This window comes from Columba livia, chromosome 7, assembly GCF_036013475.1.
Source record: "Columba livia isolate bColLiv1 breed racing homer chromosome 7, bColLiv1.pat.W.v2, whole genome shotgun sequence".
Lineage (NCBI taxonomy): Eukaryota > Metazoa > Chordata > Aves > Columbiformes > Columbidae > Columba > Columba livia.
In genome coordinates this window covers 38,293,960-38,321,664 of record NC_088608.1, presented here as the reverse complement: position 1 = coordinate 38,321,664, position 27,705 = coordinate 38,293,960, and the positions used below count along the sequence as shown (strand labels likewise).

Here is a 27,705-nt window from a genome sequence, read left to right as displayed (position 1 = left end):
GGTTTTAACTGTTTTTTAGTTTGTTTGTTTATGTGGGGTTTTTTAGCGGCAACAAAGATAATAAAAGTTAAAAAACAAACATGAAGCTTAGTTGTGCAGAACAACAGCAGCATCTTCATTGTGCTAAATGATAGCTTTGTGAGCATTAAAATAGTGTCTTTTTCTGAGGTTAATGACAGGATTAGTGATTTAGTCTGGAAGAATAGGCACATGTGGATTTAGACTCATTCGCGTAACAGATGTAGAGAAAACGTATCAAAACAGCGTAGGGATGAAGGCAAATCATTCCTGTGCTTTGATGGCTGGATTAAAAGTGACACTGAGAGCAGATATTAGAATTAACAAGGAATTGCAGTTTCTGCCCTTATTTGCATTTTTGAGATAATCAGGCATGTGAAAAGTGGCATCTTTCCAGGATTTGTTAATTTATATTGCAATTATCAATTGATTTGTCAATTTGTCAGTTTATATTGTGGAACTGGTATTACTGAGGCTGCATAAAAGAAGTAGGTCAGTGCGGAACCACCAAATACTGATTTTCAGTGACTTCTTTTGGGGCCACAGGACCCTGTGGACTCAATGGCTTTTTTTAGCATGTAGTGAAACTCTTAGTATGTTGGGGTTTTTTGTTTCTTTTTCTGAAAGGACTCTTAACTGGTACTGTCACTTGCTGATTTGACTGATAAGAGTATTTTGTCTATAAATCAAAATATATAATTTCCTGAAGTCTGCTTTGGAAATCTGAAAGTCACTACCTAATGCAGCATTAGGAAATCTGTAAATATAGAGGATGAGCATATAGAGTGGTATGATTTGACTATATAAGTAGAGCTGATACAGTTACGCAGCTTATAGGCTTATACAGCTTCAGTTCTACCGCCACCTTTGTGCGTCTACCATGTATTTTTCAGTGAAATGGTTCACTAATGGTGTTTTCAACAATTTTACTGAAAAGGTGAGGGGATTTTACTGAAAAGGTGAAAACAGTTATGCTGATGGCTTTGAGAATTGAGCACAAAAGATGAGTGCACCTGTCCTTTCCCTAAAAACATTTAGTCATCTCATATCTGTTTACGATGAAAAGGATAAAACCTTTACCAGCTGGTGGGAGTTTTTTTCCCCTCATTGAAGGAGAGGAATTGTCATTTGGTTTGATACTTTTAGAAACCAAAAGGCCTCCAGAGTGTTGCTGTGCTCTTTTTCTGCTTTTGGTTTCCATGATCTTGATTGAGCAAAGGAGCTTAAAGGGAACCCATTCAAGTACCATAGGAACAGTACTTTATTAATTCATTGACTTCAAACCCACATAAAAATGATGCAGGAATCCGGATAGGAATGCTGATTGCATGGTTTCGTGGTTGATGAAAAGTAAAGCTTTGTTTTCCACAGCACTTTGTTCCAAAGTGTTTGCTGCTGGCAGAGGAGACGTTGAAAGTTGCTGCATGTGGGCTGTAACAGGTGAATACAGTTTAGAGGTGAATTTAACTTCCTTTCAGATGCCTGAGATAGCGGTTTGTATTGCTGCATAACCCTGCTAATGTAATGCACGGAAATTGTAAATAAAAAGAACCCAAATGTGTCAAGGCCCCTTTCACATTTTTATTGTAAGGTCCCAGCCGTCAAATAAGAATGTCAGTTAAGGTATGAATTTTGAGATTATTTTTTTTTTTTAATTCTTTTTGGAATACTTAGTTTACATAGCTAGTCTTGTTGGGAAACATCTACAAATTTAACTTCTAGATTTTTGTGGTGATATAATAGTAATTTGCCCCAAGGTGAAAATAAGTTTGATTACTTCTAAATATTTATATTTATTTCTATAGTGTATAGTATATTCAGTGTGAGTAATCGCACTTGGTATTTCTCGTGCCAGTCTCGCATAGGGCCGTGCATCCTCGTGGGTTGTGCAATAGCACAGACAGGCAGCTACTGCAGAGCAAACATTCTTTGGGCTGTGAGGCATGAAGGGTATGCTGTTTGCTCTCTTGTGAAGCATTTTATGATCTTACTGAAAAAGACTTGTTGGCCATTTTAGGGAAATTACTTTTGGTTATATGATTTCAGCTGTCAAAAATGAGGATCTTCCTAATACAGAGATGGGGAATGATCGGATTATGAGGAGCCGTGCTTGCAGTCCCAGAGGGTACAGATCTGCTGGTGTCTTGAGGGGTGAAGCTGCTATCACAGAAATTACAATTTCTTTCTTGGCAGTTGTGTTGGGAAAGAGCAGTTGTTCTCAGTTTTGTGGCAAAGTGTCTCTATTAACTTAGGGCCTAGGCCCCTATAAAGTTTGTGTTAAAACTTTCTGTATCCCTTGAGATTCTGAATCCTAGGATCTGAAAAGCAAATTGTATAACTCTGAGAAGAGGGAAGGGAATGAACAGTATCGGGCCCTCTGTATCCGTGTAGGTAACACTTGTTTTCTAGGATGTGGGAGCTTGCTATCACTTATACCTGTCTAGTTGCTAAATTGGATCTTAGCTTTTCCCTTTTATGTAGGCTTCCTTTTCAACTTTAGCAGCTAAACAACCTATTGCTCCCAATTTCCCTCAAATAATCTATATCCCAGTGTTTAGTGCCCATCATTGCATTTCTCCATGCTTTTTTTTTTCCCCGCCCCTGTGTAGAGTTCATAGAGGATGTGTCAGGGTAAACAGCTGATGCCAAAGGCAAACCCTCTTTACTGCGTGCAGCAGTGGATCAACAGTCTTCATCCCAGAGAATGTTCTAACATGGCTATATATTTCTATACTGTTGCTGAAATGGGTTTCTATATGGCTGTTCCTGGAAATCAGTGTACCAAGAGTCAGAAGGATTTTTAAGACCTTTCTCTCCTGCACATTCAACACTGATTTTTCAAGGCTTCCTTTGTTTTAATCTTATTGTGAACAGTTCTCTTTTTACATTTAGTTTTTTTTGTAAGGCTTTTTGTAATTGATGTAAGAAAGACATGAGGTGCACTGTGAATGACACCAACTGGGCTTCAATAACTATTTAATAATTGGCATCACATTTCTTTGGGCACTTTTAATCTTCAGTGGCGAGTTGAAAATGTTCCCCTTGCGTTTAGTTTTCAAGTTCCATTCCATTGTGGCCATCGCATTCCTTATTTAGGGATTTCCCAGTCTGCCCATTTACCTGCTGAAGATCGTGCGATTTCTCTGTGGCAGTTAAGGCAGATCGTTGCATGGAGGAGCATTTAGGAATCCACTTAATGAATTTTTAACACTTTTTTTTTCAATGCAGTTTGTTGCTGGGGAAAAAGAAGCTCAAGCTGGCATATTGCCACCAGGCATTTCCTTGGGGTTCATTAGAAAGTGTTTGTGAGCCATCAGTTCAGTAACCTTTCGTATGAAGGTTTATTGGAACACTACAGGAACACAGTGGAATTGATGGATAACATGTCATTTACATGATTAACAGGTTTGTGTGTGGCTTTTCTCTTTAGAGTGGATGACATTCCTCCAGGAATATCACTGCTTCCCGATAACATTCTTCAGGTCGTCAGGCTCCAGCTGCTGCAGTGTGTCCAGAAAATGTCAGATGGACTAGAAGAGCAGCAGCAGGCTCTGTCGCTTTTACTTGTGAAATTCTTTATCATCCTTTGCAGGTATTTGTTCTGATTGTTACCTCGGCAAGGCTATTGTTTTGTTTAAGGAATCGTGATGAAGCCTATAGATATAGATTCAAATGACATAAGCAATGTGATTTGGCACTTTCCAGCAGAAACAGAGAAATGCCGCTTCTCACAATCTTCAAAATAAAGGCAGAGGGAATAAAAGAGAGAGAGGAGAGCAATGCAGTCATCTTAGCAATAACGTTTGCCATGAGAAATGGAATAGAAGGGGATTAGACATTAAATTCCTTGTATCTACATAAGGTATGGTGTACCTGATATAAAAAATACTTGAAAAGAAAACACACACTCTAACAAGTGTTGGCTGTGAAATAAACTGAGAGAGAATTGTACAGGAAGAACAGTTTCACATTCTTAACATGCTTATAATTCCATAAACAGTTTAGGAAACTGACTTGTTACACTATTAGTGCAACTGGCTTCTTTCTGAAACTTATGACTTCTTTTTAAATTCTGTTGAAACAGGTGAATAAACTGTTCTTAGGGATCTATTCCTCACTATTTCTTCAGTCTTCTATTGTAAACTGCACTGAGAGAGGAAGGGAATAAAATGTAACAGGGAGTCTCCTTTTCTGAGGATTATTTGAAGCAACTTTTTTTGAGTCCTTTGTCACAATACAAAGGGCTGCAGGACAGTGTTGAAGTATCCTGGAATATTAAATGTAAGCTGAGTAGATGACAGTAATGTGCTGAAAAGTTCTCCTTACATCATCACTTCATTATCTGATCTTTGTGACTTGTCTTCAAGACTGAGAAATAATATGCACATGCTATTTTTTTGTTGCTATTGATTTATTTAGGTTCTAAAATAATTTATGAGATGTTTGTTTTCCTTGGAATAATTCAGAGTGAATAACTGCTTCTAGGTAATATGTTTGCAAAAGCTTTAGAAAGTGTATGCATTAGTAATGTGGGAGAAGTGGAAGTTATTGTCTTTGTTTTCAGATGCCATTTCTGAGCTTTCTATTTAGAGTGTCCTGGGAATCTACTTAACCTCTGAAACCCCACATTCCAGCTAGAACTGGCCTACAGCAGAGTGACTCAGGCCTTTCTTTTCCTTCCTGTTAGAAGAAAACTTGTGAACTCTTGTTACTGTGACAGAAATAACCATTTGAATACATGCAGTCTTTTGGAGGGAAATGCTGATATACTTTTGTATGATTATGGACAGAACACTAAAGCAAACATTGTTTGAACTAGCCTCAAATTGTACACTGTGTACATTTCTGTGGTTTTGATGTTGTCTTCATAGAAATTTGGCTAATGTGGAGGAGATCGGGATGTGTTCATACGTTAACCATGTTATCACCATGACTACGTTATACATTCAACAGGTATGTGTTTAACAATTCTCATCTGTTATTTTTTGCCTTCTGATGCTTCCGGCTTATGTGATCCATTTATTTCAATAATACTGTTATGTGGGCAACAATTTAATCTTGTGAGCTCAGAACCGTTCTGGAGGAGATCACGGTTAATCTTCAACTTCTACAAGTCTTCTCACCACAGCTTGCTTTTTTTCCTCAGTTAAAAAGCAAAACAAAAGAAAAAGAAGTGGCAGATCAGACTCCTATAGAAGAATTTGTGAGACATGCATTGGCTTTTTGTGAAAGTCTCTACGATCCATATCGAAACTGGAGGCAGCGAATTGCAGGGTATGTGTGGACTAGGACAGCATTATAAATACTGCGGTTTATGGTAACCTTAGATAAATAATATGTCAAGTTTCTGACAGAACTACTGCTGCCTGATGTCAAACTAAAATAAAAAGTAGTTATGTGTGTATTTTTCTGCTGTTGCTTTTTACAACTGATAGAATTGACAGCCTTGAGCACTTGCTACTGTGTTCTAGGTTTTCTTTTCCCAAAGGTGCGCTCTTTAGAATAGCATTAAGGAAATAGTTTTTCCTATCAAAATTAACACAATGAAGCAGGTGTGCTTGAAACTGCACTTCTTTGCCACCAAAGCTGTCAGAGTACTAATATCTGTTCCATTTAGTGGAAAGGGGAGTCGTATGGTTTTTTGAAGGTTGGGAAGTGTAGAGAACCAGGAAATGGGCTTTCCAAGATGTTTAGTTACTGTCATTCTAGGCATATGCCCTGTTCTTTGAAACTGCCAGTGATTCACTTCATCTGGCTCTTCAGAGACCTCCTGTGTATTTCTGTGAGATCTTTTTCATGTACAGTTCTCCCTTATTAGCCCCAAATTAATTACAGTAATGTTAAATGTACACAGCCTTATATCGTTAACATGTTTTTCTGCTGTGTGTACAAGGGCTGAAGTTGTTGCTTGCTCCTTGCTGCATTGCCTTCAGGTCCTCAGTTTTATTTCCATCAGGACCGTTTTGACATGCATCAAATGTTGGACCTGTACAAGCAAATAACTAAAGGCATAGAGAGATCACATCTCATGTTAGCTGGGCTTGTAAAACCTCAGGTCCGTTCTCACACATCCATTCTGCAGAGGTAGCACAGCATTGTGCTAGCTCTGTGGCTTGGATTTGTGCAGCAAGTCACTTGTACGACTCTGTGCAAGAGTGGGGATCGTGTGAGCTGTGTTCCTTGGCTGCAGGGCTTGCTTTGTCGCTCGAAACCTGCAGTATGCCAGAATTCTGCGTGGACTGCGGGTTTCGTGAGGCTATTACGGAAACAAAAGGTGGTATTCTCAGTAACAGCCTCACCCATTGCACACAAAGTTTTAAGGAGCATGTAAGGCTCACAACTTCTGGTATTTTTGTGCAATGTGAGAATTCCCCTTTTCTAGGAGCATGAATTGATGCCAGTTGTCACATATGGCTTGCCAGCGTATTGCCAAGCTGTCTTCAGATTTAGTGTAGGTAAGGCCAGCCTATCTCGTCGTGTACTAGGCAGAGTATAAGTGCTCAAAATCAGTGAATTTACAACAAATAAAGGTGTAGAATTTAGCAGTGAATCAATATAACCACACCACAGAAAAGTGTTATGCTTTCTGAAACTGATTATGGTTTAAATACCTTTTTAAAATTATAATGTATTTACTGGCGGTCTAAAAGTTAGAACAAAATTAAATTTGAGGATACACTAAGAGGTGTTTGGTTTAACTGACCTTCCCTTGCTTTCCCCTTTCAAAAACTGGCCCATTTTTCTAAACTAGTGGAAAAACGAAGCCAAAAGGAATAGGGTAGGCAGACTTGGTTGAATTAGGGCAAAATAAGTTATTGAAGATAACAGTTTGGATATGTTGCATCTTTGAAAAGATGTTTGTAATTATATCAGTAGAAAGATATCCCTTTAATTGGATGGTTCCCTCCCACCCCCTAATTACCCCATAATAGTGTTTTGTGCCCATTTCATATTGCATGGTTAAGAAATCTGGCAGTCTTGCTAGTGACTTAGTTACAATAAGCAAGGGCTATGTAACAGATTGCTGCTTTTTTTTTTTCCCCAACTATACTGTATTGTAAATAGTTAAGGTGTTTCTAGGAGCAGAACAGTAAATATGGGATTATCTGTGATTCATTTTTTCAGGATGAAATACTACTTTACTATTTTTTTGATCCTGTAGGCAAAAGGTATCTCCTGATTTTTGGCAGTGTTTTCTATTATGAAGTCTTAAGTGTAATAAGCAGAGGTATCGTATCTAATTTCTCTGGTGTATTTTTTAATGTATTTGCAGACGCTTCCTTGGTACAGTTGAAAAGAGCAGACAGAAGTATAAACCAGCTTCCCTCACTGTTGAGTTTGTCCCTTTCTTTTACCGTAAGTATCATCAACAGCATGTTTAACAATAGCCATCTTTGAAGGAGTGAAATTAGTGGTTCTGCGTTCCTCTCCGTTAAGAATGCCTGATACCTGTAAAAGCCCCTTACTTACTTTCTGAGGCTCAGTGAAGTGGATTGCTTAATTTGCTTGTGTTTTGCTCTGGCCATCACCATTGTGCCATTCCTACTCATCTTTGAAAGCCTTGCTTTTTCAGACTCTTTTGGTATGTAACAGGGTTTAATGGGGTTGGCTCTGTGAATTGCCAACTTTCCCATTTATTAGGGTACATACAGTGATTGCACATAAGATCCCTGTAGCAACTGTAATGATAACTCGCATGGAAAAATAATCTTAGGGAAGTGTTTGCTTATTTTTTTGTCTCTTAAGATAGTTTAAAAGCTAGAAAGAAGGAAACTGTGCCATCCCACTACACGGTGCTCCTTGGACTGCAATTTGGGAAACTGCTGTGTTGTCTCTGGTTAAGTCATTAAATATCGTGATGGCTACTTTGGAATTCCTGTGTTCTTGACACTGCAGATTGGCTGTGTGGAAGAGGAGGATGTATGTGGGTATGCTGTGTACTTAAATCTTAGGAAGATGGGAAGTCCAGCTAGTTTACCAGTTTAGCACACTGAAGTGCTAGTGCCGACAGAATTGAAGCAGTGGGAATATGCTGTGGAGGTGGGGATATGAGTGAAATCAGCCCTTTTAGAAGCTATCCAGTAACTCAGCTTTAATTGAAAAGAAAAAAGGAAGGTTCTTTTCCTGGAGTGGTACTATTTATGAATTTGGTTTGAGTCACATACTCCTCCTGTTCTTTGACCTTCCCTCTCTATGAGTGTAAAACAGGGTAGTTGCCAAAAAGACCAAAGAGCTGATGCCAGGAAAACGCCACTATCTTTGTGCCACAGCGCTGGAAACTCACTCTAAAAGCTGCTACTGAGGAATGGCATCTGCAGGTCCTCTTCTTCCCATTCACTGCATTGCACTCTGGTTCCTCCGAAATACCTTAAATATTATACTGTGACTGAGCTGCAAATGTACTAATTAGCTGGCAGATACTCATCTGCGGGGTGGCCAGCTGGCAGGAAAGACACAACAAGAAATTGCTGAGCATGTGCTTTAGACCTTCTGCCATAGCAGCACTAATTTGAGGCTCTTTTGGTCTACCCAGCCTAATGATTTCACAGTCTGCTACAAACTGCTCTTTTGAATTTGTCTGAGGTTCCCCAAAAGATTTAGAGACTCTAAGACAGGGAGTGGGGGGACTAGCAGACTAACAGTGTAATCATCTAAGCTTTGTTTCCTTTGAGGACTAAATTTAAAAAATAGCTGTGCAATTTTCTTTAAAAACAGGCTTATACATTCAGTATATAGTCAGAAGTCCTACTCGGCAAAAATTGGTAATGGTGTTAAAGGTTATATTATTATTTTAATTAATCTAGATTTCTGGCATTTTCAGTATCTATTGTTGTTTTTAAAATCTCAGTTTTTTACATTATCAGTTCTGTCTCAAAGTTATTGAAAGTTTTACAATTGTTAATTCCAAATAAAATAATCCTTTGTAGTTTGTTGCAGCTACTTTGAGTCTAGTGTTACCGCTATAGCAACAGTATCCAGGTTATATCTATTGCTAAGAAGAGTTCCTGAGGCTGTTTATAACTAATTTATATCAGATATGGCAGGAGAAGACGTGCAGGATAATTATCTTTAAAGAGACCATTGCTGGAAATGTTCCAGACCTGCACAGGTTGCGGGGAAGTGTGACTTAAAGGCAGTGAGCTCAGGGACTGTGCAAATGGTGTCAGACTTTCTGTGCCAAAATCATTCTGACTTTTGCCATGCGTGCTGACTGCTTACGTGTTAGCATGGCCTTCTGTTTCTCATTAGTATGGACAAAACGGGCTGATTTGACATTATGGATCAGATCGACAGTCGTATGTCTATAGTTCTGTCAGCCTGCATGAAAAGTTTTATCCATGCTGAATGTCTGGCCCTGTGATCTCCTGGTAAATGTGGACTTGTCGTGTGACTTTGATAATGCTGGAATGAATGTGTTTGTGTCTGACTTATGTAAAAGGAAGTGGAGATTATATAGTTGTTTGGGTTTTTTTTAAAATTTGCATGAGAACAGGGAGTAGAGGAGCTTTTTTAATAGTTTAATTTGTTGGTGTTTTGTTTTGGGTTTTTGTTGTTGTTGGGGTTTTATTGAGAGGAAAAGCTTTGTATAATTTACATGACCAAAGTAAGGAATACTTCTCTTTTTTGTTTACTCCAATCAGAATGCTTTCAAGAAAGTGAACATCTCAAGGAAAGCCTAAAATGTTGTCTGCTACATCTCTTTGGAGCTATTGTGGCTGGTGGTCAGGTAAGGATGTTCTGAAATCTTTTCAGCTGCTGGAGCCTCCAGATGCCTGTTCATTGTTTAAGGCTTATAAATACCCTATTACCCATAAATGAGAAGAATTTATTACTGACTATGAATTGTTTGTCTTACGAAGTTTGGGGACATTCTGTGCAGTAGTATCTAAATGCTAAAAGCTAGGTCCTGCTTTCAAATAACCGTAGCCATTTGCTGTCTACAGTAACTACACGTTCATATGAACTTACTGTAATATTTTCATATCATGAAGAAAAACGTGGGTAACTAGATTAGGAGTTTCCACCTGCAAAGGTGCACATCTTGAATCAGTACATGCTGGAAGTAAGCTGTTTCAGAAAGAGCCACAGGGCCTTTAGAGCTTGGAAGCTGTTGAAAATCTTTGGAAAAAAGGGAAGAAAAGAGCATGTTTCTCTGGCTGCAGTGTAGCGCGGGCAGGCTGAGCGCCGCAGTTTGAATCCAGCTCCCTAGAGAAGGCCGGGAGTCACCGCTGAGGCTTCTTAAAGGCTTCTGTGAGCCTGGGCTTCTGCCCCAGATTTGAGTTGGCCCTGACCCTGTGCAGGCCAGGAAGAGAAGTGAGGGAAATGCACTCGGGACACAGAGAAATGTTTACCAATTATTATTTTCTTTGCAAAAATTTTGAAGTATTATGAATCTCTTGATGTAAAATGAAAATTCAAGTGAAGATTTACCTGGAATTAGCAGTTTATCAAGGCTACCTTATTAGAATTTTATAACATGCATTTAAATTGTACTCCCTTTTCCCTATAAGCATTCTCATTGGAAAAGGAAGCATAGTTAAGTGAACAAGATAGGGTGCATTTCATCTGTAGCCATCAATATAATCCAAGTAGAATGTTTCCTATTTAGTTAACAATTACAGGGCATTAAGAGACATAATGCATGTTCACAGAGTGTCAGGGGTTGGAAGGGACCTGGAAAGCTCATCCAGTGCAATCCCCCCATGGAGCAGGAACACCCAGATGAGGTTACACAGGAAGGTGTCCAGGCGGGTTGGAATGTCTGCACAGAAGGAGACTCCACAACCTCCCTGGGCAGCCTGGGCCAGGCTCTGCCACCCTCACTGAGAAGTAGTTTCTTCTTAAATTTAAGTGGAATCTCTTGTGTTCCAGTTTGCACCCATTGCCCCTTGTCCTGTCACTGTTTGTCATCAAGAAGAGCCTGGCTCCATCCTCCTGACACTCCCCCTTTCCATATTGATCCCCATGAATGAGTCCCCCCTCAGTCTCCTCTTGTCCAGCTCCAGAGCCCCAGCTCCCTCAGCCTTTCCTCACACGGGAGATGCTCCACTCCCTTCAGCATCTTGGTGGCTGCGCTGGACTCTCTCCAGCAGTTCCCTGTCCTGCTGGAACTGAGGGGCCACAACTGGATACAATATCCCAGATGTTCCATGATTTGGATAACTCAGATTGAAACTGCTGGTTTGATTGTATTTCTTCCTTTATTGTTTTTACCTGTGGGTTTCAGAGGAACGCTCTTCAAGCAGTATCTCCTGCCACCATGGAGGTATTGATGCGTGTTCTGGCCGACTGTGACAACTGGGATGACAGGAGCCCCGAGGAGGTGAGCAGGAAGGCAGAGCTGACTCTAAAGTGCCTCACAGAAGTTGTCCATATCCTCCTGACCAGCAGTTCTGACCAGCGGCAAGTGGAGACAAGCACAATATTGGAGAACTATTTCAAGTTGCTTAATTCAGACCATTCAGCTTTACCTAATTCCAGGCGATGCAGGCAGTGGGAAAGCAGGTTCATAGCACTGCAGATCCAAATGCTGAGTAAGTACTCAATTGTGCAGTTCCTTTAAATATCTCTTGATAACTCTGAAGCAAGCAATGATTGAACCGTGATAGTAGTATGACTGAATGTTCCACTAAAAACATTGACTTGGAGAAGCAATTGAAATATTTTGCATATGTCGTCGTTGACATTACTTCAGATGTATTCTTATTTAATCATTCACTACAAAAAACAACACAAGAAGCCATATTGAATTGCTACCATTTAACCAGGGCATCAAGGTTCACAGACTGCCCATCTCCATTTAAAAAAAAAAGCAAAACAACCCAAAAAAACAACAACTTTTGCCAGGCAATTGCTAATACTGATCAGCACCTTAGTAATGGTAGAATAAGATGGGTCTGTACTGAAAGGCCCATGTGGTGGCTGTTTTGTGATTGTTTGCCTTTAAATGGCATTATTGTAGACATTGGCCAAAGGTGATGGTCTGAAACACTTGGGTTTAAGTCATTGGGTAAGGATTTGGGATTTGGATTTTTTCCACTTTGTTCACAATGGGTAATATAAATAAAGGTATTTCTTTTCACAAACTTCCAAGAAAACTGAGGAATAGTACCAAGGCAATGAAGAATGCTTACAATATAAGGCAGCTGTAGAATGCACAGTAATGGCTTGATGAGAAAGCGAGCATTTGTGTTTTAAATAAAAGGCCTGCTGCTTATGTACTCACAAATGGCAGTAACTCTAAACAGAGCCCCAAAGCAATCCAAGATATTTGGCAGCTGAATTTTTCTCTAGGTATAGTAGGTAACGTGATAATTTTTACAGCATCAAAACATTTAGCTTTAGGCCTAGCACTCTGTGCTTAAAATGCACATCATTCTTTATCAAAGAGTTCACAGCACAGTTCATTATACATCTTTTTTTCTTCATATTTATTATGTAACGTGCAGAAAAAATGCTTGGTGGATTTGGGAAGTGTTTTGTCTTTGATGCCAGTTCTGTTTTAATTTTGTAGATACCATCACAGCCATGTTAGACTGCACAGATAGGCCTGTTCTGCAGGCGATTTTCCTTAACAGTAACTGCTTTGAGCATCTCATTCGACTGTTGCAGAACTGCAAGGTAAATTTTCCCTTATCAGCAAATTTTTAACAAAATCTGTCCTGTAGTATTGCAGATATATTCATTACTTTTATGTCTTCTGTCTGAATTAGATGCAATTTTATAGTGTCTACATACTAGAAGTAAAACTTGGGATCAATTAGCACCACTAATGCCATGAAAGTTCTGAAAGACCCAAGTGACTTTAAAATCTTTTTGTCCTTATTGTAGTTGTTATGAGGGTTATTTTGTGTGTGTGGTTTTGTTTGTTTGTTTTTGGTTTTAATGTTCTGTCACTGGATTGCTGGGGAGTCCCAGGTGCTGCCAGATGGAGGTGTGAATTCTAATTTCAGAGGGATATTGTTCTATTTTAAAAAAAGACCTTGCTGGTGTGCCTTTAACTGTTTCAAAATATTTGGGTCTTGTGTAGCTGACATAAAACACGAGCTCAAGCTGTTACAAATGTTCTTCAATTGTTCTTCTCCGTAGGATTAGTGTTTACATAGATGTTGTGTTTTCATCTCAGTCCCAGATGGTCATATTATAATATGCAAGCTATAGTGTCTTCCACTAATTGCTTCATAGATTTCATTTTTCCCTGTGCAAAAGGACGTAACTGTGATGTAACTCTGTGGAATATTTTATTTCTCTTTTTGTGATATGTTGGTCACATAGCTCTTTTGAGCTCTTCTAATGCTAGATAATGTAATGGTAGCTACAGTATGCAATTTGATTCAAATCCATTTAGATTTTGGATTAGAACATAGTGCAGTGATATATTAGAAATAAATGTGCTTGGATTATGTCTTAGCTGTAGTTATAATCAGTGGCAGAATGCCAACTGACTTGAAGTGTTTTGAATACTGTATGTGGTTTTTAATCTTCTTGTGAAAATACATTGCTTGACCTTTCCATTCTCCTCTGTTTAGAAGTCTGTGCCTATTTTTGTACTGACCTTGTACTCCGTAAGAAATTTATTTTTTAGTTTCTTCCTAAATTATCAAGCAGTGCGATGTTTACCTATTTAGGGAGACTCTGTGTTCCTGCTCTCATATGAACAAGTTGTGAAACTTAAAGCAGGAACAGCTACGCTATTTTTGCAGCTTGCTCCTTTTATTTTTATTCTGCCTATGTACACTCTTCTAAGGGTTTTTCCGGTGATAGTTTCACATATTACTGTGATTGGACATCAGTGCTGCCAGTTTGCTACATAGTGGGTTTTTTTAACCTTTTACAGTCAAAATATCCCCAAAGATGAGAAGTGTGGAGAAGGTGAAGGCTGGGAAGTCGTGTGTCTTTTCCAATATATTGTATCTGCATTCTTTTTTAAAGCCAAGTAGGGAAGATGAATTTAGCTGTGGAATTAGGATTTCTCCTTATTAGCTGGGGGTAGAGACCCTTTTTCTAGATCTTTTTCTTTACCTGTGAAACTTTTGCTACTGGATTCACCAGCAAGCAGTGTAAAGTGCAGTTCTGCAGCTCCACAGTCAGCAAGAAGAGTCCAGGTGTGGATCTGGAACTCAGGAAGCTGATGGATCTGCAGCAAATGTGAAGTGCAAGAAACTTCCATGGAAAGGAGGGGGTGATGAAAATCCATACCACTATATCTGCTATAGAAATCCCAGAGAACTTGGGGTATTTGGGGTCCATACTTGTAGTCATACTTCCTAGTTATTTGCGTTTTTTTTTTTCTTTCATATTTGCTGTTTTTAAGGCTTATGAGCAAACTGTATTCCCTTAATTATGCTCTAGGGTTAGAGATCTGCACAACAGCCTTTTGAAACTGCTCGGTTAAGTTTTGATGATCTGAACGTTGCTTTTTCCTGCAACATCCAAAAGAGGGACGGTACTTTGGAGGTGCCAGGGGGTGCTTATCATATACTGAGGGTCACTTAATAAGCTGCTTTGTTGGGCCTGAATCTTTTCTCATCTCCTAAACTCTCTTAAAGGTCAAACTTTGATCAAAGCACAATGACCTCTAGCAATATGCCTGGTTAAAAAAAATATTCTTTTCTGAACAGCTTTAAAATAGAAGAATTAAAACCATCTGGGCATTGTAATACAAGTTTATGCATCCATTTTACATGTGTTATCAGAATTGGAGTAACCCATGTGAATTTTTTTTTCACTTGTCTGTGTTTGCTTCCCTTTGTTCTTATTTCTGATTGTTAATGTTATAATCCTCTGAGGCATGTTATTGTTATTCTGCCATATTAGGTGCCCTTGACCGTGAAATACCTTTCAAAATGATTTGTGTTTCTAACTATGTGCTTTCACACCTATGTAAGACCAAGTAGTATCTTGAGTGTTGTTCATCTGTTTCTTGTGATTTATGGAAGTTGATTTCTCAGGTTGTTCCTCGTCAGAGAGTCTATCTAGCATATAATGGAACAAAATGTATGAGGAAAAAGAAGTATTGTTCCTTTCTTTTAACTATTTAGCAAAAATACAGATTAATGGAGGATTGTATCTCGCTGGTGTGAGAATTCTTCTTTTCGGTGTGTATGTGAAATACAAGTCCAAGGCAGCCTCCCCAGGTTTGGCTGTGGGTAACTGTTTAATGCAATTATATCCATTATTTTTGTCTCTAACAGCTGTTTTTAAATGCTAACAATAAAGTGGCAGACAAGAGTGAGAAAGACCTTGCCAACAAATTACTGACAGAAATGAATGAGGACCAGGTACCTACCTAACCTGTCTTTTGCTCCAGTTGAACTCAAGACACAATCACAGGAGAACTGATTCTTGTGCTTCACCTTAACCATCTTCTTTAAGCCTTCTGCAGCAAGATGAACTTGTGTTGCTGCATGCATCAGTATTTCCTGTCTCTAGAAAATAATTCTTCTGAATAACAGATTGAAATCAACCTCAGTTTTGTTCATCTGCTTCAAATTGCAGATATTTGCAATAGCTTGAGCCTCAGTTATGCTTTTATTAAGGAAAAGGTGAAGTACATAAATGGAATCCAAATGAATTCTATCAACCTGGTGGTGATTTTTTTCCCCCTCCCTTTCCTCTTTTTTTGCTTCTTTGTCTCAGCACTGTGGTGGTTTGGATTCTGGGGCCTTGTTTGTGAATCTCAATGGTTGTATTTGATGTCCTGATTCTTTGCTTGTCATCAAGAACAGATGTTCACAGAACAATGGACAGGCTGAATCAGGGAGGTAGGAATAGCCTGTTGCTTTAATTTTGCCCAAATATTGTGGAAAGTTTCAAGTGCAAATTGTTGTTTTATTAATTTTATAGTAGAATGATTTGTTCTAATTAAAATGTAGATAAATGCTAAATACAAGGTATAGTAATCTACAAATTGTGATTCTAACTAATAGCTTTGGCTTTTTTAGAAACGCAGGGTGACACTCTAACCACATGTAAATGTTTCTTCACATCTAACACAGTCTTCAATTCTTGATACTTCGTTTTCAAAATATGTCTGATACGCATATATTTCAGAGATGATGAAACAGATTTTGTTTGCACAGTTTTGCTAATTAGGTTTACTGATGGATGTGAAACAGTGCTCTGACATTTTTGTCCTTAAAACCACCATGAAAATATCAATACGAACAAGAATGATAGAAAAAAGCCTCAAAAGATAAGTTAAATTGGAAAAAGAGATCGTGGTCAATGCGATGAGGGCAGGGGTGAGGCAGCCCCCTTACTGTGCTGGTGTGACTTCTCTCTTCTAATTTGTGTGTGTGTGTTGCACTGGTGTGTAGGGACTCGGAAGGAAAAGAAGACACTTTATTTCAGCTGGCGGTGCCTGGTTGTCCAGCAGCACACACACACACATACTGCAAGGGGTTTCCTAGTTTGTTTTCCTCCCTCCCTCTTGAGGTTGTCCATTAGCCGCATGAGGAAAACTTGTTTGTCCGTAAGAATATTTGAAGAGTGATGTGTGTTGTAAATGCTTCTCTTCTCTTCTCTCGAACTGTGTGCCTAGTTGTCTATTGTTATGTACTTCTGTGTAGACTTTGGGCTTATGAAATCTTGACTGCTGGGAAGATGATTTTGGAAGCATGTGAGCGAGCTCTTGGTTTCCCTCCTGGCAGGAGGGCACCGTATAGATTTTGGAGCTGAATTGTCTTGGTGCATTTGTATATAACTTCTGTACCTGCTGCTTTCAGGTGTTTCAGGGTCACCTAGACCGCTTGGCAGTGTCAACCATTCAAGCCCTCACTGCAGTCATGCACAAGTCTCCAGCTGCTAAGGTAACAGTATCTATGAGAGGTCTGCTTGCAGGAGGCTTCTTGATCTTGTTCCCAGTTAGTGTTTTTATCACCATATCTTGATGAACCTTGCTAATGAAGGTGTGCAGATTATGGTCATACGTTCCTGCCAGATTGGAATAGCTGATTAACATCCCTTATCACTTTATATGTGTCCAAAGGCTGGACACTGACCCATCTTTCTATCAGAACTAGAAGGTCAGAGCGTTAATGGCAGTTAGAACCTGTGTAAAGGAATTACATGGTTACTTGCCCCAAGAACCTGTGGGGTAGAATTAGTTTTTAGGAAAACTTCCTTAAAACACTTTCTAATTTTTGAAGTGTTTAGAATGGGTAGTTTTTAATCAAGCTGGTCTAGGAAAATCTTTCACTCAAAAATTAATGTCTGAATACTTCTAATTCTCAATGTAATCATTAAATGGTGTAGTTTGCATTATATTTTTCATTAGAATAATAAAGCTGTTAGTATTTTGTGATAGAATTAACATTTTGCTTATACCAAAGGAATTATATTATAGGTAACTATTAAAATATAACTTTGATCTTTTATTTGTTTATCTGCATGCTGCAGTGAGATCCTTCTCATCTGCAGCATGCTGGCCATCATGAAGTGGACATTATCAAAAAGAGACTGCTAGCCTGTAAACGTCTTTCTTGCATTCTAATTATTTTGTATCTAGTATTGTACTAAATTAGAACCTGCTGCAGTAGATGAGCAATTTGTGTCCGTTTTATTTGTTAGTGAGACTGGGATTTTTATCCTCAGGAGGTCTTCAAGGAGAGGATTGGTTATGCACACATATATGAGGTACTAAAATCGCTGGGTCAGCCCTCACGAGAATTGCTGGAAGAACTCATGAATATGGTGAGATGTGCTTGCTTTGAATGCTAAAATGCTTACATCTTTTCAAGCTTTCGTCCTCTGGCTCTATTTTATTGTATTTCATGTCTGAGTTCTCTGCTGGTTTTCAGGCTGTTGAAGGTGACCACATGGCTGTTGGGATGCTTGGCATTAGTAACGTCCAGCCCTTATTGCTGCTTATCCAGTGGCTTCCAGAACTAGAATCACACGACCTGCAGATTTTCATCTCAAATTGGTTGAGGCTAATCTGCTGTATTAACAGACAGAGTCGCGCCACGTGTGTCAATGCGAACATGGTCATCCGGATCATTGAGACGCTAAATTGCCACTCAGCGCTCCATTGTACGTGTGCAGAGAACTTGATTGCCCTTCTGGGCTCTTTGGGGAGCCAGTCAATGGGCTCAGAAGAACTGCTTCAACTTGTACGGCTCCTGAGGACTGAGGAACCGAAACAGGCTCACCCTTATGTTGTTCCAACCATGCGAGCCATTCTGGCGATGGCGCGGAAGCAGGGCATGGCCAGTGCCTTGCAGTATTTCAACCTGAACCACAGCATGGCCGGAATTGCTGTTCCATCAATTCATAAGTGGCCAGGCTCTGCGTTTTCTTTCAACGCTTGGCTCTGCCTTGACCAGGACCGGGTGGACCCCAGCATGACCAGCAAAAGTGGCAAGAGGAAGCAACTCTATAGGTATAGTTACTATAACTGCTTGAACAGCACAAATCTGGGTCAGCTCTTCCCTGTGGCATATGGTTCCCTATGACATGTGGTACTCCTGTTTATCTTCATAGAATGCGATATGTAGCGCTTAGTTTGTGAAAAGGAGCAGTGTCATCTGTCACCAGAGCAAGGCTGCGTTACAGAAACAAACTTGTAGTTTCTCAGTTTGTAATGTTTCTTTGTCTATGGTTTCAACTCCAAATTATATTAAGGTTCCTAGCTCAACGAAAAAAAAGAAAAAGCTAAAAAACCCACACTCCAAAAGAGAGCAGCCTTCCCACTGTGTCCTGTAAAGGTAATGAAGTATGTTTCCTATATTAGAGTGCAATAAAAGGACACCCTCATTTGCTTAAGTAGCAGTCATTGACACAGATGGTTCTCAGTATAATTTATCTTTCTAGGTACTAGCCTTCAGCAGCAAACAAAATGCAGAAGGGGAGAATACCAGCTGAAGAGTCTTTTGCTCCCTTCAGTCCATTTTACTGCACGGCAGTTTCAAGGGGAATGTTGAAGAATGCGATTCTAGTCGTAACAGAATTAGTATTTTCAAACCCCATGTGTCTTAGAGTGTTACTTCTGCTTATCAGTAACCACAGAGGCAGGTGGAGACCCCTTGGATTTGCATGGCTGCCCTGTGTGTTTGGGTAGCAGAGGCCCACTGCAGTTCCGAAGTAGACGGTAGTTCTAGAAAATTGCAGTGGAATTGCCCTGCAAAGTAAAAAAGCTGTGATTGGATTTCCATGCGATGCTGTTATACCAATAGCTGACTGCTTTTCTGCCATTTTATGTACAGTTTTGAAGACATCATTCTAGTTTTGGGAATCTAAAACAGTAGTGCATTGAAATGAATAATAATTTTAAAAGGAAATGTTGAAATATTCCAGTTTCAGCTTGAAATGCTAAACACAGAACTAAATCTAAATAATTAAAATTTGATCTAGCTGGTATGTTTTACAGTGTTTAACTGTAAGATAGCTTATATCTGTTGAGGTTGCCTGTAATATTCACGTGCTCTGTGTGTGTATGTGTGTTTTTTATTGATAGATGCAGATATTTGATAGTGGAGTAGTTAAAGCACCCACTTTGAATACTGGTGCCTAAGGGTGTGTAGCAGGTTTTGATAGCTGTTCAAAATTTATATATAGTTTTTCGTACTCAAGTGCTTAAAAATTGGAAGGTTTCTCGATATTGGCGGCTCTACCAGGGGCTGTCAGACACAATTTCACTGATAGAAAACAGCAGAGTTTGCAGGCCAGTCTGTTTATTACAATATTGTAGCTTCCAGAGTCTGCAGCAGGCAGGACTTTGCAGCAGAACCAGCTTGAGCTGCGTGGGTCAAACTGAAGCATTATTTGTTGGGACAAAGGTTATGTTGTCAAGTAAAAGATGGATGCTACAAGCTGCTCTGCGAGCTTTATGGATCACCTTTTAGCCTGCATGTCCTGTGCCTTGGGGTCCCTTCTATGAGGCACTTCTTCATCTTGTTTATTCTGGAATAATAGTAGGAGCCAGTCAAATAGTATATATTGGACCAGTGACACCGACTTAAGTTGGTTCACTCCTTACTGAATGTGCTGTTAGGTGATTTCCAATAGTTTTTATGAAGTAAGTACTTGATTGTGTGTTTTGTTGTCTTTTTCTTTAGCTTTTTCACAGGAAGTGGCATGGGGTTTGAAGCATTTATTACGTGCTCTGGGGTACTGGTGGTTGCAGTTTGCACGAAGAGGGAATATGCAACAGTGATGCTGCCTGACCATTGTTTTCTTGACTCTCTCTGGGTAAGATTTGATACTGAAAAACTCTTTGTTCAGGATAGTGCTGATAGCTCAGAAGTCAAAGTCCTTTTTTTTGGTTGTTTTACAAATGGTCTATTTTATTGTATTTAAATAATTCATTGCATAAGAACAGACCTAATATCTAATAATGCAAGCAATTTCCATGTAGTTTAGTGATTGATTGAGCTAAGTTATGGCTATGTTATTAGGTATTTGTTATTGATAAGCTGGTTACAGCATTGTGCTTAGAGATCTTTTTAACATGCAGAATTCTTTTATATTAAATTATAACAAGCATAGGTGGCTGTGGTGCTATGTAATTTGATAAAATTTGCTACTTTGTTTCTTCCTTGCCTTTTTCTATTCCCATACTTAAGCACTAATGTGACAGAGCTGTATCTCTCTCCCTTCAAAAACCTGTTTGCATGTAAACTACTTTAAAATGGAAGCAGCCGACAGGTGGTCTTATCTTGTTGTTGTTTTGGATTTATTCTCTTAAGTGATTTCCTCACCAGATTAGTAGAGCTGAAGCTGAATAGTACCATACAGTCATTTCACTGGTTTTTAATAATGACCTCCTTACTTTATGTTGTTTAACCAGCACAACGTAACTATTGTTCACATGCCTGGCAAGAGGCCCTTTGGTCAGAGCCTCGTGTACATCTACGTCAACGGGCAGCAGAAGGTCTCTGCCCCACTTCGATTCCCTGCCATGAATGAAGTAAGTTCAGCTTCTGAGTCATACCCTGTCCCGACGCGCTCTCATGGAACACTGAGAACATAGTTGGCTTTTTTCATTTTGGAAATTGTGTAAGAGCTTAAGATAGCTTAGCCTACTGCTAATAAACTACTGTTCAACTTTGGACAGTGTCCAGGGTATCAGTTTGGAATATAACCATTCATTATTGCTTGTTTAGTCATCTCAGTTTAAAAACGAAATAACAGATTACCATGATTAGATTGTGGGGTTTTCCCCAACATAGTTACCTGAGAATACTGACATAATTTATGATGGGTAATCATAACAAACCACACATCTGCCCTCAGGATTGATGTGGCGGTACTTAATGAGGAATATTCCCTCTTGTTTTCAACCGTAATATTTTTTTACTTGTATTTTCTGTATGTTCCCTTAGTAGCCTAATCTCATGCCTGCTTTGTTAGCTGGATAAGCAGTTTACACACAGTTAATCTAACCATCTGAATGTGTCCTCATTTAGCCTAAAAAAAGAAAAAAAAGCAAAGTATATGTCAAGTTTAGTTTTCTTTATAAGCATTGTCCATTCTTTTTTTGTGGAACAAATACCATTTAACCTGGGCTACAACACTGAATATTCTCTGTCTTTAAGTCCCAATTTGGTATTTGTTAAATATGTTGACCAAACACTTAAATCGGACATAATCGTAGTAAAATCAGTATAACACTTAAAAAATGAGTGTAAATGTAATTTCCATTGCAAGATAAAACTCTGGATTTTGGCCCATCTTTAGAATAAGCACTGTAAACACCAAGGTAGCTAAAACCATGGCAGGTAAGGTTTGTTTAGTTAGATTTACTTTGTCGACTGTGGCAGAAAGAAAAAAGAGGTTAGATTTACAGTATGTGTTTTGTTTTCTTTCTTCCATGTGTGACTTTCCAGTCTTTCACGTCTTGCTGCATTGGTTCTGCTGGCCAAAGAACAACTACTCCTCCTCCATCTCAGATACCAGATCCACCTTTTTCCTCCCCTGTGCTGCCCCATCGGACGTCGCTCGGGGGCATCCTCTCTGCCGGGAGTTGGGGCGGGATGCTTGGAAAACCAGAGCTCATCACCAAGATGATCTCAGCAGGGACTCAGGACAGTGAATGGGGATGTCCAACATCTTTGGAGGGCCACCTTGGGTCAGTGATCATCTTTCATGAAGCACTGCAGCCTCCTCAGGTGAAAGCATTGTATTTAGCAGGTAAGTGGTGATTGTACTGGTTTTTGTGGAATAAAAGGGATGAGTTATGGAGAAGACCCCGTGGAGCTTAGCTCTACGTAGACACATAAAGAAGTTACAATCCAGAAGAATTTCAGAGCTGGCCTGAGTGAGAGCACCTGATAACAAATAAGCTTAAAATGGAATGATAAATATTTTATTACTTTTATTTAAAGTGTTATGTTTGCAATAAGCTCATCTATCTGTCATATGCACAGACCTGCAAAAATGTAAATGTGAGGTAGTATTTTCATTTTTAAGTTCTTAATTTTTGCTACTGTTTGCCCACACTTGAGTTTACCATTGAGACTCTTTAAAGTATTGCCCTTGTTTTGATAGGCTACTTACAGGTGACGTACGTTTGGGGATTTTTCCATAAGAATTAATTGATAATTAAGGGGTTATTTTTAAGAAACATTCTGATAAGCTCTGTTTTATAGTTCAAGGTGTTAAGGTATTAAATTTCATAATGACTTGAGGTTGTTAGAGATTAGCATGAAAACACTTCCATCATTTAAAGGAAATAGTTTGCATTACTAAACAAAAGCTCTCTTGAAGGTTACTAATTTTCTGAACATTTGGGCTTGATGACAGAGATTGGTGACAAATACGAGGTAGATATTTGTAAAGAGAGAAATATTAGGTCTGTTTGAATGTAAAAAAAGCAAAACCCTTTGTATAGTTTAGGTATGGTTTAGAATATCCTATGTGTTGCAACGAAGCATAGTAGTATAAAATCTGTGAATTAATGAACTGCATTGATATCCAGTGTATTCTTAAATATATATGTTATAAAGATATAATTGATGTATAATTTTAGATGTGTATATATATATTTATATTTTAATAGGTCCAAACTGTTTAACTCCGTGGAAGTCTCAAGAGGCTGAAGTAGCAGATCTCCCCAGTAAGGTGCTTCTTCATTATACACCAAAGGTATGAAATAATATATAGCTTCTCTGTGATTTCACAGCGTGCAGTAATCTCAGAATATGTTCTAGATGGTCTCTTTCTTTTTTTTTGCTGTTGCTGTTTCGTAGAACAGGTGAGCATACCATCTTTACACTGTGGTTATTTTGGGAAGATAAAGAGCAATAAGAGCTTTCTTAAACTGTAGTCTTTTGCAGAGATAAGATTTTTCTCTTGTTTGGCGAAAGAACAGAATTGTCTTGTACAATTGTGAATGTCAAATCTAAGATAACATATACGATGTTTCAGCCTCTTCATTTGTTTAACAGGCCTGCAGAAACCAAATTTGTCTTGACCTGTCTGCAAATCTTTTACATGGAAGACTAACTGGAAACAAAGTAGTAAACTGGGACATCAAGGTAAATGCATACTGAAGAAGCAGAACCTGGTGTAAATATGGCAGTGGAAGTTGTATATGTTCAGCTAACTTTTGGAATGCTGGAAGTTATTATCATACTGCAAATGACATTTAGCAGACACAGCATGTTTTTTGTAATGGGCATGAATGGGTTAATCCTGTAGCTGGAGTAGTATTACACTTTATTGAGAACTTACAAGTCCTACTGCGCTTAATGTCACAGGTAATACATTAAGTTATATTGGTAGCTGACTATTCTTCATAATCTATTCAATGCATGTTGCATATTGAAAGCATTTCATCATCTCTAGGGAATTCTATCATGGTTTTCTTACAGTCTTAAACTCTGAATTAGATTAAGATTAGTGGGGTTAAGTTAACACTTGGGACTTCTGTTATGTTAGACATATAAAAAATATTATTGAATTACAGATGACAAGGTCTGGAGTTGAAATAGTACAAGAATCTAGCATTTTTTAAAGAGAGAAGTTAATTAGTTATCTTATTTACTTTTGGTTTTGGGTTGGCACAGTCCAAAAGCCTCATTTCAGAGAAAACAACAAATATTCACTGAAGTGTTGGACCTTATTCTGTCTCTGCTGTACACTAATTGACCAATACTTTTTCCTTATTATTGGATACATTAGGATATCTGATTCTTACAAGCTATGCAAATAATCTTTGTTTAACTTTCGCTAGCAATTGTAATCACAGCAATACTGTTATTTTAGTATTGGAGCTTAAGAATTAACATTTTCTGGCTAAACCTGCTTGTAGTCTCTTGCTCAAACATTCTGTTATAGCAAAACTGTCCTATATCTTGATTTTTGTTTTCTTAACCAACACATAAGGTCCTTATGTCCTTCTGATAAAGCAGTTAATTTCATAGTCTCATGCCACTGACAGTGTTATATGTCCATTGGATGTCTTCTGTGTAAAATAGCAAATAGCCTCTACTTGCTAGTTCATGGAGAAGAGGAGGAAACCATGAAACGCACTCCAGCTTAATAAATACCACCATGTACCTGTCTGCTTATTTGTTTCCCTGATCATGAGCACATATTAATGTAAAAATCAGTCAGGCTTGCTCTGTGCATGAGGAAATCAAGTTATGTGCAGCATCAGAGTTTGATCCAGAAACAGTGACACAAATAAGGATTTATTTATTTTAAATTTAGGTAGAATACATCCAATTCTGTTTTATAGGCAGAATCTTCAATTAAGGGCTCTTAGCTTTAAGAAAAAATAAAATCCAAAGTCTGAGCGTAGAAAACTTGTCACTAGAATACCACTTTCTTTTTTCTTTAAGGAAAAATGTATGTACAAATAAATAATCTACTAGCAAACTAATTACTGAGGAAATATTGTTGGATCTACACTGTGCATATGCTGATTTATGGAGATTAATGTTAAGAAAATTCAGACTCTTGCTAGTTGATTTTGCCATGATACAAAGAGTTTGAAAAGGCTGAAGTTTGTTCTCTTCGCTCAGTAGTGGGAAGAGGGGTGGGTGCGGAGTGCTTGTATCTCTAGCTCTATGTTGTGAATACAGGTTTTAGGAGAATCATTCATTAGCAAACGTGGTGGGGTTTAGCACCCTCTTGAGGAGAAAACCCTGATATTCCTTTTATTTGGAGGAAATTTCTTTTACATAGTTTTGGGGATTTCGTTTATGCTGATGTTTTCCCTCCTTTTTCTCTTGATTTAGGATATGATCAACTGTATTGGTGGCATAAACGTGCTGTTTCCACTGCTGGAGCAGATCAGTTTTCTTGGTGGGCCGATACCTGAGAAGTCTGAAGGGGAAACTCTCCCTCCGGAACTCCTTACTCCTGTAGAGGGAGACTGGGTGGTGATGCCATCCACAAAGGCGTCAGGTGGGCAAGTACAGCTGAACTGAAAGAATTTTTAAGATTGATGTAAAGAGTCTTTCTGTGAATGACAGAAAGCTGTTCGATTATGTGCTGGCTTTTTTAGTATGCAAAGCTGAAAGGCTCTTTTTGTTCCTGGGTATCTGACATGGATGCTGAGTACTAGGAGTTCAGCACTAGGTAAAATTAACTACTAGCATATTTCAAATACAGTTATGTTTAATAGCATATTTTTCCTTTTCATAGTTTACTATTACATTAGTGTAAAAGTATGCGGGTTTAAAATTGCTGTTCTGAAAAGTTTGTTCTGGTTATTTTGAGAAATTATATTTGATGCAAAGCCTACTAATATCAATAATAAGAGCTTTCCTACAACTCGAGCACTGGGTCCAAAAGCCACACAAAGACTTAGCAGCATCAGCACAGTACTGTTTAGCCATTAGCCAAACTTTTATTTTCTTAAGAAAACGCTCAGACACCTACCTCTTCCACACGCTGTCAGATTTTAGTATTAAATTTTTTAGAAAATGAAAAGGAAGCTTTAAGAATAGATTATTTAAAGCTGTCCTAATATTAAGAATGAACTTTCATCTCAACAGAAACCACTGGGAAATCAGACCTTGCAAGGAAAACACACATTTTTTGTTTCAAATATTAGATGATGAAGTAAATAAAATCTTTTTGTCTGTCTCATGGCTAGAAAGTGTCACTTTGCAACTCCAGAGAGAGAATAACTGCAGCATACGTAAAATGTTGTAACTGAAAGAGAAGTTTGTCTGTAACCTATGGCCAGATGGATAAAGCAACTAAAGTCAGGACTGGGGTCACTTTATTCTGGAGTGGCATGGAATGTCTGTGACTCTGCAGTGGATAAATGTAAATACAACCTACAGCTAGGGAATGAACAGAAAAAGAGTTGAAACGTTCAGGAAATAGTGAGGAATACAAACTCTTGATTTTACTTCTTCCCCTCTACTTTTATGCAGTGGTCCAACAATAAACCATGAGGCTTTGGCTACTGTTCTGTTTTGCAGAAGCTCGCCTGGAGGAGAACGTTGTTGCAACTTTCATCTTGATGATAAAACACTTTATTCAGAGACACCATGTCAATCAAGAAAATCTCATCCACTCCCATGGAGTTGCCACCCTAGGAGCCTTGTTACAGAAGGTGAGCACGTTTGAATCACAGAATCATAGAATGTTAGGGATTGGAAGGGACCTCGAAAGTTCATCCAATCTAATCTCCCTGCTGGAGCAGGAACACCCAGATGAGGTTACACAGGAAGGTGTCCAGGTGGGTTTTGAATGTCTCCAGAGTAGGAGACTCCACAACGCACTGGGCAGCCTGGTCCAGTGTTCTGTTACCCTCACTGAGAAGAAGTTTCTTCTCAAATTTAAGTGGAACCTCCTGTGTTCCAGTTTGAACCCATTACCCCTTGTCCTACTATTGGTTGTCACCGAGAAGAGCCTGGCTCCATCCTCCTGACACTCACCCTTTATATATTTGTAAACATTAATAAGGTCACCCCTTGGTCTCCTCTTGTCCAGGCTCAAGAGCCCCAGCTCCCTCAGCCTTTCCTCACATGTGAGATGCTCCACTCCCTTCAGCATCTTTGTTGTGCTGTGCTGGACTCTCTCCAGCAGTTCCCTGTCCTTCTGGAACTGAAGGGCCCAGAATTGGACACGATATTCCAGATGAGTTCTCACCAGGGCAGATTAGAGGGGCAGGAAAACCTCTCTGACCTCCTGACCACCCCCCTTGTGATCCACCCCAGGTACCATTGGCCTTCCTGGCCACAAGGGCCCAGTCAAGGGCTCATGGTCATCCTGCTGTCCACCACCAGGATTATACTGGAACCTGGGGTTGTTCCTGCCCAGATGACAGACTCTGCACTTTCCCTTGTTATAGTTCATTAAATTTTTCCCTGCCCAATTCTCCAACCTGTCCAGGTCTCTGGATGGCAGCACAGCCTCTGGCGTGTCAGCCACTGCTCCCAGCTTGGTGTCATCAGCAAACTTGCTGACAGTCACTCTATTCCCTCGTCCAAGTCATTGATGAATATATTGAATAATCCAGGCCCCAGTACTGACCCCTGAGGCACTGCACTAGATACAGGCCTCAACTGGACTCTGCCCCATTGACCACGACTCTCTGGCTTCTTCCCTTCAGCCAGTTCACAGTCCACCTCACTACCCGGTCATCCAGACCGCACTCCCTCAGTTTAGCTGTGAGGATGCTGTGGAGACTGTGTCAAATGCCTTACTCAAGTCAAGGTAGATCACGTCCACCGCTCTGCCATCATCCATCCATCTTGTTATGTCCTCATAAAAGTCAATGAG

The 27,705-nt window shown here is 39.2% G+C and overlaps 1 protein-coding gene across 6 annotated transcripts in view; it reads left to right on the top strand.

The window, feature by feature from the left end:
• The window catches only part of NBEAL1 (neurobeachin like 1), a 77,658-nt gene that overhangs the window by 15,645 nt on the left and 34,308 nt on the right, over positions 1–27,705 (top strand). For 5 of the 6 annotated variants that reach the window (XR_010473899.1, XM_065069892.1, XM_065069891.1 and 2 more), the window contains exons 4-21: positions 3,449–3,610; positions 4,890–4,971; positions 5,165–5,292; positions 7,292–7,374; positions 9,660–9,745; positions 11,246–11,552; positions 12,533–12,639; positions 15,213–15,299; positions 16,746–16,829; positions 17,614–17,712; positions 17,820–18,400; positions 20,076–20,208; positions 20,807–20,926; positions 21,846–22,149; positions 23,018–23,103; positions 23,406–23,495; positions 25,203–25,371; positions 26,400–26,533. Coding sequence is in view for 5 of the 6 variants with exons in the window: in XM_065069892.1 (XP_064925964.1) it covers positions 3,449–3,610; positions 4,890–4,971; positions 5,165–5,292; positions 7,292–7,374; positions 9,660–9,745; positions 11,246–11,552; positions 12,533–12,639; positions 15,213–15,299; positions 16,746–16,829; positions 17,614–17,712; positions 17,820–18,400; positions 20,076–20,208; positions 20,807–20,926; positions 21,846–22,149; positions 23,018–23,103; positions 23,406–23,495; positions 25,203–25,371; positions 26,400–26,533 (2,842 nt within the window). In the remaining variant the exon portion in view is untranslated. The remainder of the gene's footprint in view (positions 1–3,448; positions 3,611–4,889; positions 4,972–5,164; positions 5,293–7,291; positions 7,375–9,659; positions 9,746–11,245; positions 11,553–12,532; positions 12,640–15,212; positions 15,300–16,745; positions 16,830–17,613; positions 17,713–17,819; positions 18,401–20,075; positions 20,209–20,806; positions 20,927–21,845; positions 22,150–23,017; positions 23,104–23,405; positions 23,496–25,202; positions 25,372–26,399; positions 26,534–27,705) is intronic. The other variant, XM_065069893.1, reaches the window with a different exon arrangement.